Below are 17,639 nucleotides of genomic sequence, written 5' to 3' on the forward strand. Positions count from 1 at the left end.
CGGCTCCTTCTTGAACTTACTAGGCTGATCCCCTCTCCCGGCTCATAGGAACAGGTGGACTCTCCTCGACGCTGTAGCTTTGGGCTGTAGAAGACGTCATCTGTAACATCAGCTGAGAGGAGCGGGGAGACAGGGGAAAGAGAAGAAAAGGGGGAAAAAGGGCTCCTGGGGCTAGATGTGGACTTGCTGCACTGTGTAGGATCATTATGAGAGGGGGACTGGTTGGTTGGTTTATAATTTCCCCTGTCGCCTTTGTAAAATTCAAACTGGTGTGTTGCTGGGCTGCAGATTTTACTTTCAGATGCCTGCTCTTTTGAAAAAGCATTTTTTGCCTGTTGAACGACTTCCAAAACAGAGTGCTTGCTTTGATTATTATCTATGGTTGTTTTGTCTGACAAAGTGGATAACTGATCACTTGCCACCCAGCTGCCTGTAGATACAGGTGGTCTAAGAGTGTACCTGTTTTCTGTCCATCTATCCCTCTCATCTAATCTTGTGTTTCTGCCCCTCTCCACCTCCTCTCTCTCCCTTTCTCTATCCTCCTCTAGGGTTTTATTGCTGTCAACAGTAACATCACTGATGTCACTGATGTCACTTGATCCACTAACAGAGGGGGTCTGGGAGGGTCGCTTCCATTTCCATGGAAGTGGCAAGAGATCATCATCAGAACGTCTACTGCTAAACGTCTGTCTCAGTCTGGTTAGGACCTGGTCCATTTTGTTAAAGCTCTTGTTGGGCTTCTCAGTCTCTGGCCTTGCTCTCTCTGGTGACAATGTTATCTCTTTGTTAGCAGATAAACTGGAATTTGATGTGCTGGCACTTTTCTTCAGTGCAAAAAAACCTTTCCTTGGGCTTTGTAAAGTAGGGCTTTCATGTTTACTCTCCAATGAGACAAATGTGCTTTTCCCCTCAACACTCTCCTTCATTCCTCTGTTACTGCATCCTTCATCTACCCCTCCCATCAAAGGACAGTGACTCTCCTGTGAACTGCTTTCATTGGGGCTCTGATTTAACTGACTACTTTGAGCTGTTAGTGGCTGTCTGCTGAACTTGGTCTCCACAGAAGCATGTGTGTTTGCAGATCGTTGCATCAAAGGTTTGACATTGTGTGTAGAAGTTGTTGTTTCTGTTTTAGAAATGTTGTAAACCAGAGTTTCAATCACACTAATGCGTGTTGAGGAAGAGCCCAGCGCTTTATCAGTCAGTAGTGGTGCTGACAATGAACTGAAACCAACTCTCCTGTCAACAAGTGTCATCTTCCCATTATGGCCATCTTGGCGTCTGTGTGCACAGTGATTATTGTTGGTTTTATCTGTCTCTGAAATAACCAACTTTGAACTCTTATGCAAGTCAGCCCTGTTTTGGAAAGGAGGGGACAGGGTCTGTGTTAAGTTAATGGGAGACAGGGGGAGTTTGGAGTTGGGTGAAGTAATGTTTGCAACTTGGTCAAGGTGTGAGGAAAGGGGTATAGTACAAATTGACTTGGGTTGTGAGGAAGTTTGTTTTGTGATAGGTAATATGGGTGCCAAATTCTCAGCCTCTCCTCGAGCTGACCGCGTAGACCTGAGGGTGGAGTAAGGTGTGGAGCTATAAGCAAGTTTATAGCTGCTTGAACTCTCAGCAGGGAGGGAGAGAGGAGCAGTAGAGCGAAAATGGGCTGGGCTTGCCTCCTCTGATAGTGTCCTCTCTTGTTTAGGAGTGGCTGTGTTCCCTCTGCCATGGTCAAAGGTGAACTGCGAGGGACTGTCTATGGCTATGGAATGAGCTCTTTTTCCTTCTCTGGATGTCTTATTAGCAGCGTCAGATGGCAAAGATTGCTGATGCTTCCCTTCTCTCCACACCTGTATGCTGGAGGTCTTGGGGGTGGGTAGGCAGAGAGGAGTTGTAGTTCTGGTGGAACTACCTGGTCTTAGGAAAGAGAAAATGGAAGGAGCCCCTACATTCTGCAAAGGCCTTGAGGGGGATACAGGGCTTGTGGGGGTCTGAGATGGCTCTGACCTCTGTTCAGTGGTGGCCTCAGAGTGTTGCAGATCTAATGAATCCTGCCACTTCACCCGTCTCATCCTTGCCCCCTCCACATGGGAGTGTTGTTTCTTTGGAGAGAGGTCCAGGCTGCCTGAAAATGTATTCTCTGCTTGGGGAAGGGAGGTCTCTGGGGAGGTGGCTCGGGTGAGGGTGGGGGTGGAAGGCGGAGTAAGGAGAGATGAGGAGGTGACAGCAGCAGTAGAGGATGAAAGGGCAGTAGTGATGGGAAGAGTAAGGAGGGATGGGCTGGTGGGTGTTGAGGGGGCAGGATGGCTGGACGGAGTAGTAGAAGAGATGGTAGGGCTGTTGGATACAGGGCTATAGTTTGTTGATGAAAAACTAACGTGGGATGTGGGAATAAGGGTAGGTATAATTTTAGGGTAGGAAGACTTAGGGATGGAGGTGTAGGTTCTTTCAAATCCAAGTGGCGTGGTTGTGCTTGTCCTGGTAAATTCAGTGGACCGTGGGTGGGGAACAGATCTGGTAGGCGATAAAGAGGGAATACCAGTCTGAGAGGAAGCAGGTTGGGTGCTGAAGATCGAACTAGTTTTAGAGCATGTGCTGGAAAGGGGACTAGAGACAATTTGAAGGGAGGGAGTTCACTGTTGACAGAGGATTTATTTTCAGCTTGATCTGTGAAGGAGGTAGTTTTAGATAATGTTACATTAGAAGTGGTTGGGCTACTTGTGGATGGAGGAATGAATAAAGCTGTGTAGGGCTGGGTATTAGCTGTGAGATCATTTTTCTCAGTGGGTGTATTCAGGCTCTTAGGATTTAGCAAAGTGTTTTGTAATTCAGTCACAGCTACATTTTTAGCGTGACTCAGAGTTGTTTGCCCTGCAGCACCACTGAATTTAGACATAGACGGAACACTCACCAAACTATGGGGCTTTGCTGTTTCTCTATTATTCAAATTGAAGCCATTCTGGTGTTTAAGACACCTATCCAACTCTTGGTCAGGCGTATCCTCAGCATTGCTTCGTCTGAGGGTGTGAGGACCACCCTGTGCCTTCATAACAATGTTCAAGTTGGCCTTGTAAACTGACTCAACTGTGCTATTGTTTTGTCTGCTGTTGGGGATTTGGCTGCTCAGTCTTTTGTTGTCAACAGGATTTTGGGTTGGCAAGTCAATATTAGTGTTAGAGGGTGTAATTAAGGGCGTGCTTGTCTTATTTTTGTTTTTGTCATAGATATTGGTGGTATTGTTGGGGCCAAGAGGGGAACTGCTTTCCTGTGTAACTTGTTTCCACCAGGAAGTGGATGTCAGGGTGGTCCTTCTACCAAGGGACCGACTTTTAAGGAAGGCATAGCCATCATATGGAGAAAGTCTAGAGCTTTCTGACATATGATCTGTTCTTGTGTTTGAATGTCTGTAGTTCTGTTGCTTCTCGAGTTCTTTTGTTAGAGAGGTCTGTTGGGGACATGAAAAAGTGCTTGTTTTCTGTGATGGCTGGGAAATGGGTACATCCTCTGAATCGCTGTAGTCTTTAGATACATTTCTTTCTCTGTGTTTGGAGAGGGATGGGGAAACAGTGGGGTCAGTTTCTGCTGTCTTATAAGAGATGGCTGATGAATAGGGGGTGCACTTCAACCTGTCTTGCTCGTTGTTATTTAGAAAGGTTGGGGAGAGCTGTGGCACAGGGTTTTTCTCAGAGGGGGAGCTCCTCCAATTGGAGTTGAGTCTTCTTAAAGAGAGAAGGCGACTGCTTGTTGTTGGTGTGGAGCTTGAAGGTGACAGTTCTCCTTGGCTTGCCAGTGGCGCTCTCCCTTGTTCATTTAGGTCAAGAGAAAGGGAAGACATGGCTGATGAAGTTGTAGCTACAGGACTGAAAACACCCCCACCTATTTTTCTGTTGTCTAGCCTACCTGGGCCATCCACAGAAACAGACTGAACAACTTTCCTCTTGCATTCATAGTCCAGATTTACACTTGCGGGCCCGCTCTTAGTTGACCAGTCTACTGTTTTTCTCCTGGTACCCAGAAATGATGCTCTCAATGGCTCTTGGAATCCATCTCTCAAGCCCCTCTCCCCAGCATGTTGGCTCTGTGTTTCCCGAAAATGTTCACGGGCAGAATTTGCCTCAGTGCTTGAGCCATATGTCACACCTGGTACATTCACTTCGTCATCCAAATTGCCAGTTGCCATACCCCGCTTGCCTCGGCGCAGTCGACTATTCCAGTGTGGGGCGAGTACCGATACCATGGTGGAAGACAACATGGTTACAGTCGGGTCAGACAGTTCAAAAAGATGATTTTGGTTCTCAAGTCTTGTAAAGTCCTCTGTAGCTTCCTCTGTCTCCAATGATTCTAAACCAGTCCTTCTTAGTTGTGACCCATGTTGTGACACAGTGTGTAAGCAATTATAGTCATATGGTCCAAGCTTACCATCTGAGAAACGGTGAGCTACTCCTGAGGAATATGTGGTCTCAAGAACATTGGAAATAAGAGTGATAACATCCTCTTTCCTCTTGACAGGAAATGAAATCCTCTCTGATGATGATGATGACAAGTCATTGGCTGCCTCTACAGATGTCTCTGCTGGTGATTCTCTTTCATTCACCTGTTAAAGACATGAAGCATATTTACAGGTAGCCTAAAGTTGGACAGTGTTTTGGCTGTAATGTTATGTGTCCAAAGGTATTTGAAACCAAAATAGAAAACTTTTAACTTTGTCATGATAAATTAATTAGACTTGCTAATCATTTGCATGTCCACACAGAATGCCAGAGTGGTTAATTGTACTGTAATCACAAGCTGTGCCTATATGCACTTATTTTTAATCCTCATAGCCTATATGTCATATGGCAGCTGCAACTTATTACATAAAACAAATGCAAATGCCATGCACAGTTAGTAAAACTCTATACATTTTTTTTTTTAAATGTGGCATAACAGTGGCATTCTATTTGGAATGCAAATGATGTGCTGGCACTGTAGCCAAAGCTTTGCTAGAGCTAATTTTCCCATGGTTTTGTTATTTAAGAGATACAGGTCTTGACAAACAGGTTATTTTGAGAGACCAGAGAAAGCTTGACAAGGAGACACAAAACATACATGAGCACACCCTGTCCCTTCAAACTCCTAAAGTAGCAACTGTTCCCAGATGTTTTCAAGATTACTCAATTGTCTCAGTGGTATCAACTGTTTTGCAATTTAATATTTTGGGTTAGCTGAGGATGGAGTATTTCCATGTAAACAACATGGATTTGTTTACAATCATAATTTGACATACCATCTCTTTTAAACCATGACATTTCTGGTGTTCCTTTCCCTTTAGCCCATTTCTTCTGCTCTCCTGCTCTCATTTCTGTACTCTTTTCTCTTGTCTTTTTTTCTGCCAACATGATTAAGTGAGCAGAGAAGAAAAACATCCTGAAACAGTGTGTGAACCAAACCCCTCCTCTTCACATATTATAGTGTACTCTGTCACCTCTGTGGTTGTGGCATGCAGGCATGTCCTCATGCATGTGCTCAAAAACCTCACAATAAGTGTTTTTTTGTTGTATGGAGACCTGCTTTGGTCACAAGCACTATTATTGGCCTAAGCCTTAATCTTAGTAAACCTTAACCGTAATCTGTAGCTTGGTTTGTAAAGTGTTGCTAAGATTTTATCTTTCAGACACTAAACTGGAATTATTACAGCACCAGTCCTTAAACATTATTTGGAGAAATGTCACCTTCCTGGTGATGAAGATTTCGTGATGCTTACCTGTGAGTGCCTTTCCCCAAACTCACACCTTAATGGTCCAATCACATTAGCAGAACAGGAGAGAGAGAAAGAGAGGAGAGAGAAATAAAAAAGCATTAGCCATTATAGTTTCACATCAATCACTTTAAGAACTTACAGATGTAAATTTTTTGTTACAGTATGTAATAAATTAATGCTAATGATTTGTGACAGCAAATAGTTTCTAGAGTTAAAGTATACTTAAACTCAGTTTATACTCAGTTATACTTAAAGTCAGTTTGTTACTACAATTACTACAATTACCTAACACTCATTTAAGTAAAGACTGGAGACTGACCAGTCATTTATCCACCTCTGCTGTGATTAATATGATACAGTATGTTTGAATAAATATTTATTACATAATTGAGTATACTTTTAAGAAAATGACCAGGTTTGACTACGATGCCAATAACTTTGAATATTCAAAGTCTTTTGGAATGGTCTTGAATATTGGAACCAAGGATCTGTGAAAAAACATTGTCAGAATCAGTCAAACAACACTGCAATGCAATTGGCTCTGAAAACCAACCCTAATATCAATACTCCCATTTGGCTTCAGTGTGAACTTGAAAAGGAATCCAGTGAAACAAGTTTTCATGGTTATATAGTTGAGAAAGTACACCAGATGGTATTACTCTAATTTCTACTCCCAGAAAAATCATGTCCACTTTCTCTTTCATCTGTGCTGTAATGTTTTTACACAAACATTAGACGCATTAATGTCTAACAACTTCCACAGCAATGCTGATCAACAGGTAGGCCAGCATTCCTTTCTCTCTCCTTTCTGTTCCTCTCTTTCCCCCTGTACTCACGACTTGGTTTTCACATTTCCTCTCTGCAGCACTTCACTAAATGGAATTTCCTTTAGACATGCTTTTTTTTTTTTTTTAAAAGAAGCTTACACCACATTTCTACACACACACACACACACACACACACACAGACATACTGACAGGTGTAAGATGTCTATATATGGTCATGTTGGATGGTGTGAAGTGGCTGACAGACTGTGTGAAGGGCGTGTGCTCTCTGACACCAATACAGACAGCTTGATCAATGACCTCTGTTGATAATCTCTGACGCACATTACATCATCAGCAAGCATGCAGATGAGGACACGCTCATAGAAAAGTTATGTTGACTTCCATGCTTAGAACTAGGGCTAGGAAAATATAGACAAAATCAAATATCAGGATATTTTTTTGACCAAATTCCTTTATATTTCTATTGTGACAATATTGTAGTGACGACTGTTGGTGCTTTCACAAAATATTTACACACAAGAGATGTTTGATAAAGCAATCATTAGCAGTGTGTTTGTGATGACCAAGCAGGTATAGACAAATAATAAAACAGAACAGTCTAATAAGTTTGGGAAATTGTATTTCACAATTGTACAATATCTGAGATTCCAGGTGATATCTAGTTTCATATCACAAAATCAATAAGATATTGATATATTACCCAGCCCTATTTAGGTCAGCACATGCTGACATACATACTCTAATCACTATACACAATCTCAGAAGCAATTCACCTATGATAGCAAATTTTATCTAAAACAAAAAGAAAAGTTAAATACTCTCCACAGATTATCACAGCAGCACTTCACCTAAAATAGTGTCACTTAGGGTGACACCACACTATAGCATTACTAGCACCAAATTCCAGGTTTAAGGCTGAGGCAAGCAGAGAATCTGCCCCAAAAATAGTTTAATGTGAAGAGGTTACGCTGATCTGCTTCATTACAAACATCACAAAAATCATGGGTCAAGGCAACATTGACTAACTTTCCATGTTCACTGGCCAAAATGGGTATGTCTTATGATCAATGCATCCCATGTAACACCATGAAACCCAGTCGGGAGAGTGGTTATAGATGAAAGCAGCACTCACCACCTTTCTCTGCTGACTGGCCCAAAGGGGCTTGCCTCTGACATAAGCACTGCCAGGAGGGTAAGTGGCATAGCACAGTCAGAGCTCTAACTACCAGCTGTGAGGTCTGCACTCTACTGAGTTCTATCTGTAAATGTGATGTGCTGAGCACGTGAACTCATCTAGCATGAGTGCTTCACTGAACAGTGTGAATATCACTGAGGATCATCTACTGTACATGTGTGGGATCTTCATGTGTGGGCTGAATTCAAAACTCTTAAAGTGTGTGCCACCAGGCATTACTTGAGGCTGTACCAATACTAACATAAAACAATGAGCAGCTTAATAATTTGCAAAAGCTTGTGACATGACACATTACCGGGAAGCTCTTGAAAAGCATTTACTGAACACTGAAAACGAAATCTAGGGTCATTATAATATCATCTGTTGTCACCAAATAAAAATAGATTTCAAAAGGACATGTCAAAAGGACATGGCAGCTGATTTTTGGCATCACACTCATTCCCCACGACCCTGTGGCATAATGGGTCAGACAGGAGAGAGAGCTGACATCTGTAGATATACCTGGTGACAATAGCTGAAGAAAATCTGAGCAACAGCAGCTGTTCTCACGTAAACTTCCAGCTCTCCGCTTTTGCAAGTGTTCTATTCAGTCCACACTTGGTACGATGTGATGCGCAAACTGCCACCAATGCTGAACTACTGTCCAACTTCACAGCCTACACAACAGTTTTATCATTTGTGTCCCAGGTTTGGTAAGACTTTCATATCAGTACACGAAAGAAGCAGTTTTCACTAAAAATAAATTTCAGAAATAAATAAACAACTAAAAATAAAGTTCAAATCCTTGATTCAAATAACTATCAAATTCTAATTGATTCCAGCAAATTTCATCCAAATCTAGTTGTAGCTTTTTGACATATCTAACAAACATACAAGTGAAAATATTTGAAAATGTAACTCCCCCCTCCCCAAGTTCACTGGAACCTAACCCTAATGATGTGAAAACATGTAGCAAACTCATAAAGCAACAAAAAGCCTGCTTCTCTGACTTGTCTCACAGACATGTTTCCTAAAGTCAGATGCATTCTTTGTATCACCATACTTTGCAGCTACTGCCAACAGGTTCTCACTGTAGACAGAATTAACACCAACGGATTCAAGTATCCAATTCACACCCACTGCTAACTCCCATGCTGAATTATAGAACAAGAATAGCAGGTTTTTAATCTTTTGGTTATTGTGTTTTTACTAATGAACATTACACATTAAATATTATTGTGTTTTCTTTTTTCCCCTCCTGTGGCATTCATTATGTTTAATTTATAATTTGCATGCACAGGTTATAAAGCGAGTGCTGTAATGCATTGTAACCACTGTGTTGTTATTTTGAGTCTGACTGCATAGTAATTATCTCTTTGTGAGATAGTGAGGATTATCTTGACTGTGGGAACAAGTGAGAGTGATATACATTTTCAAAGGATTTTCAGGAACCTGAGTATGACTGACTATTTCAGTTTATCCACACATTACCATTAAATTATCCATGCGTTGAATCAAATTTAATTCATATTTTGACTCTTTCTTATCTGTATCTTCGTCCGTCTATTCATACAAAGCTGAAGGCATTCTGGGTTGTACAAGCTTTTCCTTAATCTCTACTGGGCTCCAAGGCACACGGTAAATTTAAGATACACCCACACATACAAGCACACGTGCGCACATACTGTCAACACACACAAACAGGATGATAGTGAAATGTTAAGTGTCTTGTTGGCTCACATTAGGCCTCTCAGTGCCAGTGGAGCATGATTTGAATGCCACAGTAAAGCTAAACATCATTCTCAATCAGAAAATCCCTTTATGGCAACAGACTAGCTTTGTCAAATGGAAACTTCCAGCAGGATAATCCGTTTGAAAATATTTCCAGGATCATGACAGTCAGTTATAGGCCAGGTTGCAGCCCTGTAGAGAACCTTTGGTTGAGGTAGAACAAGAGTCTCAGCATGAATGAATTTGTTGCTCAAAATTGCAATGACAATGATTTATGCACTAGACCCAAAATGCAATTATTTGGCTACAAAACAACTTTTGAGACTGTGGGCTCTAGTTTCGCAGACCTGGCGAGGCGCGGGCGCAGCACAGCTGCGCTTCGCCAACTGGGTGTGGCCAAGTGGATTTCGCAAGTTTGGCACACCGTGCGCCTTGGCGCAACTACTGCGCCGTTCCTCCTACCGGCGCAAGCGAAGAGAGAAGGCGTGGTGTGGGTTTGACACAGCCGATTCACTTTAAACCAATCAAATGAGCCCCTGTCCTCGCCTTTAAAATGCGCTGCGCAAAGGCGTATTGGAAGTCTACACATTTGACATGGACGAAGAGAGCAGCCCATCACACACTCAGGACAAAGAGGCCAGTCTTGGCTGCTGCAATGTTGCTGGAGCTACCTGCCATCCATCTGTCCATTTATCCATCCATCCATCTATGCATCTATCCTTAAATTCATCTTCCTGAGTCCCCTGTCTTTCCATTACCTACCTGCCTCGCATCTCTCTTTTTCCAGCTCTGTCACCATCTGTTAAAGTTATTGATTTTTACAATCAAATATAAATTTTACTGTGAAGCCTCCATTTTTAATGAATGTTTTTACCTCAAAGGATAATCCTCGCCATATTCATATAAATAGCCTGCATGTTTGTTTTGCAACTTTCGACTCCATCACTTGATGCAACAACACACTAGAGATTAAAACAAAATCCGGTTCATGAAAGCTTTTACATTTGCTGTTCTAAACGCCCAGTGTCTGGCAAAGAACCGATACATTTTACATTTTCGATGTGTGGAATCAGGGTTTCCCCTAGACAAAAAATTGGCACCGGACAACGTGACCGGAAGGTTTTCAATTTACCGGACAAATGTTTGAAATTCCGGTCAAATATTATCTGAATTTACTGAGCTTAAAATTATATGCAGGCTATATAAGAATGATATGTCAATTTATAGCGTAATCTTTTTATTGAAAAGCAGGTTATATCAAATAAAATTAGTGCCGTCAATTGACTCACGTGCGTAACTTCTAAAATAAATAAATAAATATTGCACAGGCCTGTGCTCTTTTAACATGAACATTGCATACAATTGCAAACAATTGCAACTACAATTTGCAAACAAAAAAACGGGCTCATATGATTTTAATAACGCGCCGTGCTGCCAACTTGAAATCAAATAGATGCAATAAAAACTTAATTCAGCAGCTGAATTAAAATCGAAAGTCTCAAGTGTCTCTCCGCAACTTGCAATGCGCATCAGTCTTGTGACCTTGTTCTCCCCCAGGCGACTTCGCTGTGCTGTTTTGATCCGGTTCTGCAGAAAAAAAAAAAAAAAAAAACCCTCTCTCTCTCCCTCTGGTACACCGGAGACAGAGATCACACAGTCTATTTTTTTTTTTTTTAAATTATAAATAAAATTACGTGGAAATTGACTGTTTTAATAAAATTCAAATTGTGAATATTTTCACCGGACATTTAAAAATTACCGGACTTTGGCAGATTTTACCAGTCATAGTCCGGTGATTACCGGACAACGAAAACCCAGAGTGGAATATTTATATATATGGAAGAAGAACTGTGTAGTTAACACGAGCAGCGCCAGACACCATGACTGGAAAAAAGACATCACCATACTGGACACATTGTTTGACTGACAGGTGATCAGGTTGGGTTTCCATTACGCTGCCAAACGGTGCCAATCTCCTTTGATCTGACATCAGTTGTGACGGGACAGTCGATATGGAGATACATTTATGTGCTGATTGAGATAGTAGCATTGAATAGTGGTTTTTGTGGTTATTTATTGCATTGTTAATGTGTCTGACAATCTGTGAGGTTGTGGTGACGTGTGCGCACTGCCCGCCTGTCAGCCAAACTTCCGCTGCGCCGGCTCCGCTGCGCCTTGCGCCGAAAGTAAACGTGGTTTCAGGAGGCAAGCTTTTGGCGCACCTCGGCGAAGCCTTTTGGCACGAAACTGTCACTGCGCCAAGCTGAATCTGTCAACACCTCCCCTGCTGCGCCATTACTCCCATCTCGGCGCACATCGGTCTGCGAAACTTGGAAACAGTTCGCCTCTCGCGTTGCGCTGGTCGAAACTAGCTCTGCGCGGGGTGCGCCTCACTGCGCCACCCTGCACTGCGCCAGAGCCCGTCTACGACGAGCCTTGCCACTCTCCATTAACCCCCGTTGTATCGAACTTGGTTGCAGTTCCACCGTAATTCCACTGGGGGTGATCGCGGGGCGAGTGCAGAATGAATGGGGCTCTATGGAGCTAAACGGCTAATTTGTCTCTTACTCCTGTTTATGGTTGAAAAATCGCAAATACTGTTGTAGTTTCTGAAAGTCCAGTATGGATTATAGGTTAAAAGTGAAATTAGCGAGAACTTATATCCTTTCAGTTTCCTACAGTTTGGGCTGTTGTTGGCCATAACACGCTAGCATTTGCTAATGATTGCTGATTGGTCAGTGACGGACTTGCGGCTGTTTACGACGAGGGATCCCACTTGATGGCACCTGAAGACCAAGAGAAACGGGAAACACCACTCTTAAGGAGGACTTTTCCATCAAAGTTGATATTTGTGTGTACAGAGAATGTCTAATATAGCACAGGCGGGCTCTCTGAGTGTCTCCGTCTGCTCTCCGGAGACGGGCTCTGGAAAGCGCCGTAAAGCAGCACCTCTCAATGTGTGACGTCATCACACTTTTTGAACGGCTTTTTAGAACAGATAGGTGAACTTAAAAAATCCAATATTCAGCTGAGTGTATTTTTTTAGCCCCAACTTTTGAAAACAGTATTCAAATTACTTGACAAAAAATTATTTCCAGAGAAAAGTGGATTTTTAGGGGTGTATCCCCATAGACTCCCATTCATTCTGCACTCGCCCGCGAGCGCCCTCACATGGACAGAGACGTGTTTCCGAGACCCGGAAGTTAGACGAGAGTGCCACTTCTCCCCATATTAGAGATTCTCTGACTGCGCCGGGAAACTAGAGCCCTGTATCTCAAAAGTTATAAGCAGTGCTGTGTATGGTGCACAAGCATTGTGCAGTAATTTTCATTTCTTGCCCTTTTGGAACTAGAAAGAACATGTTCCAGGCAACGTCTACAGGAATGAAAAACTGAACTTGCACCCAAATGTGAAAAAACTCACCTGTGTAGACAGTGGTCTGGTTTGTTCTTAGGTTTTAGTTCTTGCTGTGCAGAGCTGAGCTCCCTGGAAAGTTGGAAACTGAGGGAGGAGGTGAATCTGGTTCCAACAGGCCTGCAGGTCTGCAACTTCGGCTCACCACACCCAGGAAGCTTGCCCTCTTCTCTCTGTCTGTCTCCAAATATTAGCTCTAGAACAGATTTAGTATGAAGAATAAATATACTTTAGTAACTCCTGAACTTTAATATCAAGGTCAAGCTCAGATAATCATGAACTGATGATTTTTTTTTTATGTCTTAAGAGGTATTTTTTGTAATAATAAATGCAATGCAATAATAAACTGATTGGTATTTCTGTTGTCCAGTTTCCTTCAGAAATGCTAAAGCCTAGGTTCTCTGACACTTTTTGTGTTTAGAAAATGGTAGACTCATACAGCAGTTGCGAGGGTGAGTCGCAAGTGAGCATTCCGAAAATAATAAAACAACAAAGCAGGGCAAAGTGTGAGAACAATTTATGATAACGTAAGTTGCACACTGTGCGAGGTGGAGTCACTTCCCTCTCTGCGGTACAATTACTTGCATGCTTGAGCACTTGAAAAGAAAACATCCTTGTACAAAGTACTGAAGAAGGGCGGCATTACCATTCTTGATGACAGTGTGAAATGCAGATACAATATTTTTAATATGACATGTCAAAACATGTACCTCATGTTGTACCAACGCTAAACAGTAATTTCAGCAATGAGAACAAAGCATTGGCACTGTTTACATTTTGTGTGGAACTGCAATTAAACAGTGCCTTAGTGTTTTGTTTTTTTTAGGTAAAAATCTTATCCACAATCCTATGAAGTCTTTAGCCACTTCACAAGTAAATTTCTTTCAGTCCCCTTTCTAATCACACACTCTTCAGGCTTAGTATGCTAGACTGGCCGGATAATAATTACTAATAAACATGAAAGGAAATGTTTTTAATGTTTTTTTTTTTTTTTATTAAATTAATCATTGGGCTGTGACTGTATCTCCAAAGTTATAAGCAGTGCTGTGTATCTTCTATGAGTGTGTGTATGTGCGTGTTTGTGAGTGTGCATGGATGTGTGTGGGTGTTTCACCTGCTTGTGTTTTCTGTCGCCCAGTGGGTGCGTGCTGAAAGTGCTGCCCAGTCTGGGTTCCATGATGATTCTGTTTTTGGAAACCACCATCAAAGGTCTCATTCTGCTGCTGTCTACAAAACACAAAAATCCAAAATATCAACAGTTGACGAGGAAAAGAGTATTCTCTCATGTGGATGTGTCATGAAAAGTCACTGTTCTTGTCACTGCCTCATATGGCTCACCTGAGTAATTTACTCCAATGCATATCTGATGTTCCCCATTTGGTAACCTCTCTTAACTCTCTCTGCTCCAGTTTCGAAAGTGTTTAACATGGCAGAAAGCCAAGATCAATGCAGAAGATTCGCCAAAGGAAAACAAAGCCTCCCTCGTCTCATTAGTTCAACAGAGCTAGTGAGATAAGAAACATTTGACTGCATAACAGTTCAGCTCTGCCCGCTCCACACTTTCTTTCAGAACCAGAGTATACACACCCACACACACTCAGAAAAGCACATACACAGCACACTGTGAGGTAACCCAATGCTGAACCCCCACTAGTGTGCCAGCTGCCAAGCAACACAATGACATCTGAATGAAGGCTTGTCAACCTCATGGGGATGTACACACCATCACAGCCTGTGTTGGTTAAACCACATAAGTGCAATTATCATTTGGAGATCTGTCCAAGGGACTCTCACCCACTTTCCATTCAATTCAGCCACGGTTTGCTGAGATGACCAACGCTTGTGCTGGATACAAGATCCAGAGGCTTGAGTTTCTTTGTAGGGAAGCTTCTTGCAAGGGTGCATGTGACCACACAGTGACCAAACTTGATTTATCATTTTACTTTTCCACATTAAAAAAGGACCAAAAAACAGAGTTCTAACCCTTGCGATCTGCCTTGTCTTGCAGAGCAACACTCTAGCCTCATTTACAGCATAAACAGCATTATTAAGAAATTCTTACATGACATGACATGAAAGAAACTTAGAGAGGACAGTGTGTGTGTGTGTGTGTGTGTGTGTGTGTGTGTGTTTGAGAGAGACAGAAAGATTCATCTTCTTCAGCTACTTCAGTGCCAAATCTAACACACCTTCCATGTGGAAGGTGTGTTCGCTGTTTTTAGCGTCCTGCCTCTGCCACAGGCAAGAAAAGAAAGCATAACAAATCACATCTACACATCAACATGCTTCTGGGAAAAAACTAAGGCAGCCACATTAAGATGGTTTAACCAACATGAGGGCTCTGTGGCAGTGATCTTGACCTTGTGCACATACTGTGACCACAACATATACTGTACAGCAACTGGTGTGTATGACATGCGTTTTGATTTTTTTTCCAAACACTGTGCATGATCATGTGGTTCACCAAATCATTTAAAATCACAATGTGAGAATAAAGCCTTGAGCACTTAAAGCAGTGAAATATAATACTCTCAACTGTAACAAAGTAGTCTAATTGCATTTTTAATTCACTACCAGCACTAGAGTGTTTCTCCTTTAAGTAGCAGTGGTTAATGAAAAAATTAAGCTAGTATGAATTAAACAAACAACTCCTCCTCAGTGTACTGTAAACCAGTGCTGAGGACATGAAGGGCTGAGCCATTAGGTCTATCAACCGGCACTCTAACACGCAATTAGGGTCACATGTTGTGTCACAGTTTGCTTTAATGGCTTGCAATCTGATTACTGCCTACAAAGGCTCTTGCATATGTGTGCTGCACTGTGTCTCACCCTGAATATAACTGTGTACATGGTTTCATATGAAGTTTGCTTTGCTGTGGGTGTGTGTGTTCATCTCTGCCAGCTAATGGTTACATAACAAGAGCAGTCCAGCCTGAACTAAGTGTGGGTGTGTATTTAACACGCACAAAACGCATGTAATGTTCCAACTACTGCAAATGATTTACACCCCATATTTCAGCCCTCCAGACTCCGCCATACAGGCTCTAATGACTTTCCAGTTAACTGCATACTTGATGAGGGTGGCCGGACAAAATGAGACTTGTTTCACCCCCCCGCCACACCTTCAGTGTCTGTCAGACTTCCAGGGAGGCGTGTTTATTATTTAGCCTATGGATATGTATTTGCAGGTGAATACACAGGTAGATCAAATTCAACACAAGAAGAGCTCTGGACATGCATAGACAGCAGCATATTATCTCCTTGGTGGTGCTGTAGTTCTAATGTGCATGTATGAGCTTGTCTGCTAAACCGCTGCGGCTCAAGTGTCCAACGTAAAATATAACCTATCATAATGAAGGTTTGCACAAGGTCATAATATTGTTGTGGTAATAAACTGTATGAGAAATGCACCTACACCCATGTAGACTAGGGCTAGCTTCGCAGCAATTACCAATACGTGAAATACCGCAAACTGTCGACTTTAAACTGTTTCCTTTCATTTTGTTGTTTCCCACATGCGTGCCGTTCTCTCCCTTGTGAAAATAACGTTGTTTCGTTCCACCGATCGCCTTTAACAATTTGTGAGTTTTATGGTCTCTAGCTTATCAGCATGTTCAACACGACTTAAGAACTTTCTTCCGAATCGTTTCGAAATACTTTACGATTCGGCATAAATGTAAAATACCCAGTCCAACTTATTTCAGTGATATTTCCACTTTTGGGCATGGTTGACCTGCAAATTCCCACGTTCTTCTGCTACCAAAATACTCCGCCGTGGGCGGCGACGCGCAGTTTTAGCAACTGTAAAAAAAGAAATTTTGGGGAAATAAAACTCTTAATTGTGGATTCTGTGTATGCCGAAATTCTAAAACGCTTGATACAATTCGATTAATTCAAAAAGTCCTGTGGCTAGGAGGTATGTTGGATGTATACATGCTGACAACCAAAGCAGCATTAAATTTACACATTTTTAAGCGGAGACTGGCATACCATTCCCCCGGAGCGACTCGTGGCGGGACTGGGAAGTCTCAAGGAGAGTAATACCGCAAACTTAAACACAGCACAAACTAACAGGTCGATAACAGGTAAAACTAATTCAGGTCAAGTTTTCAAGTTTTAGCTGTAGCAGATAATATGGCCTGTTCAATACGTAGCTTAATTACCCCAGAAATAACAAACCTTGTGGTACGTGTTGCTCCTGCTGTCCTGTACAGTTGGGTTCTCGTTTCTCCTCCTACAACTCTGAGCTCCGACACTGCCGCGTCATTTGTTGACATCCTATTTTAACCGGTTCGGTAACAGCCCGTTAATTATGAGAGCAGCCCACATCTTGAAAAAATGTTTGAAAGAATTAGCAGCATGCAGTCAAGCCAAGTTCGCATCGCTGTCATTGTCGCTGTGGGAGCCCGAGGCAGGTGACAGCCCAACACGCCCCCCAGGTGAGTGAGCGAGCGTCTGGACTCCAGCACCGGACAGGTGCGACCATGCCGTCCCCGGCTGCGTCCCATTCCAATGAGTTCCTCCCTAAGCCTTGATCCCTACTCAGGACCCTGTGAGGTCTTCAACTTCTGGACAATCTCTGGCACAATAAAACCTGCCCTGGGGATTAATTTCCTCTGTGGCCAGTCCCAGATATTAATCTTGGGGCCATAATTTACTTGCTGTTATGTGTTCACCTAAGTCGTTTTTATATGTCTCATCTCAGCTGTACACCTTGAAGATCATCACAAAAGGAACTCTGCCATTGACACTGACCTCTGACAAAATTTAATAAAAGACCTCTGTGGGCCAAGCACGTAAA

At 42.4% G+C, this 17,639-nt stretch overlaps 1 protein-coding gene across 1 annotated transcript; it reads right to left on the minus strand.

Annotated features, from left to right (window-relative positions):
- Positions 1 to 1,860: 1,860 nt before the first annotated feature.
- On the minus strand, positions 1,861 to 17,273 carry LOC115378583 (flocculation protein FLO11-like). Its single transcript, XM_030078865.1, has 5 exons — positions 17,018 to 17,273; positions 13,953 to 14,065; positions 12,848 to 13,034; positions 5,735 to 5,762; positions 1,861 to 4,585 (listed from the first exon to the last, which is right to left on the minus strand). The coding sequence occupies exons 1-5, from the start codon at positions 17,113 to 17,115 to the stop codon at positions 2,060 to 2,062; spliced, it is 2,952 nt and encodes a 983-aa protein (XP_029934725.1). The 5' UTR covers positions 17,116 to 17,273; the 3' UTR covers positions 1,861 to 2,059.
- Positions 17,274 to 17,639: the final 366 nt, after the last annotated feature.

This window comes from Myripristis murdjan, chromosome 20, assembly GCF_902150065.1.
Source record: "Myripristis murdjan chromosome 20, fMyrMur1.1, whole genome shotgun sequence".
Classification (NCBI taxonomy): domain Eukaryota; kingdom Metazoa; phylum Chordata; class Actinopteri; order Holocentriformes; family Holocentridae; genus Myripristis; species Myripristis murdjan.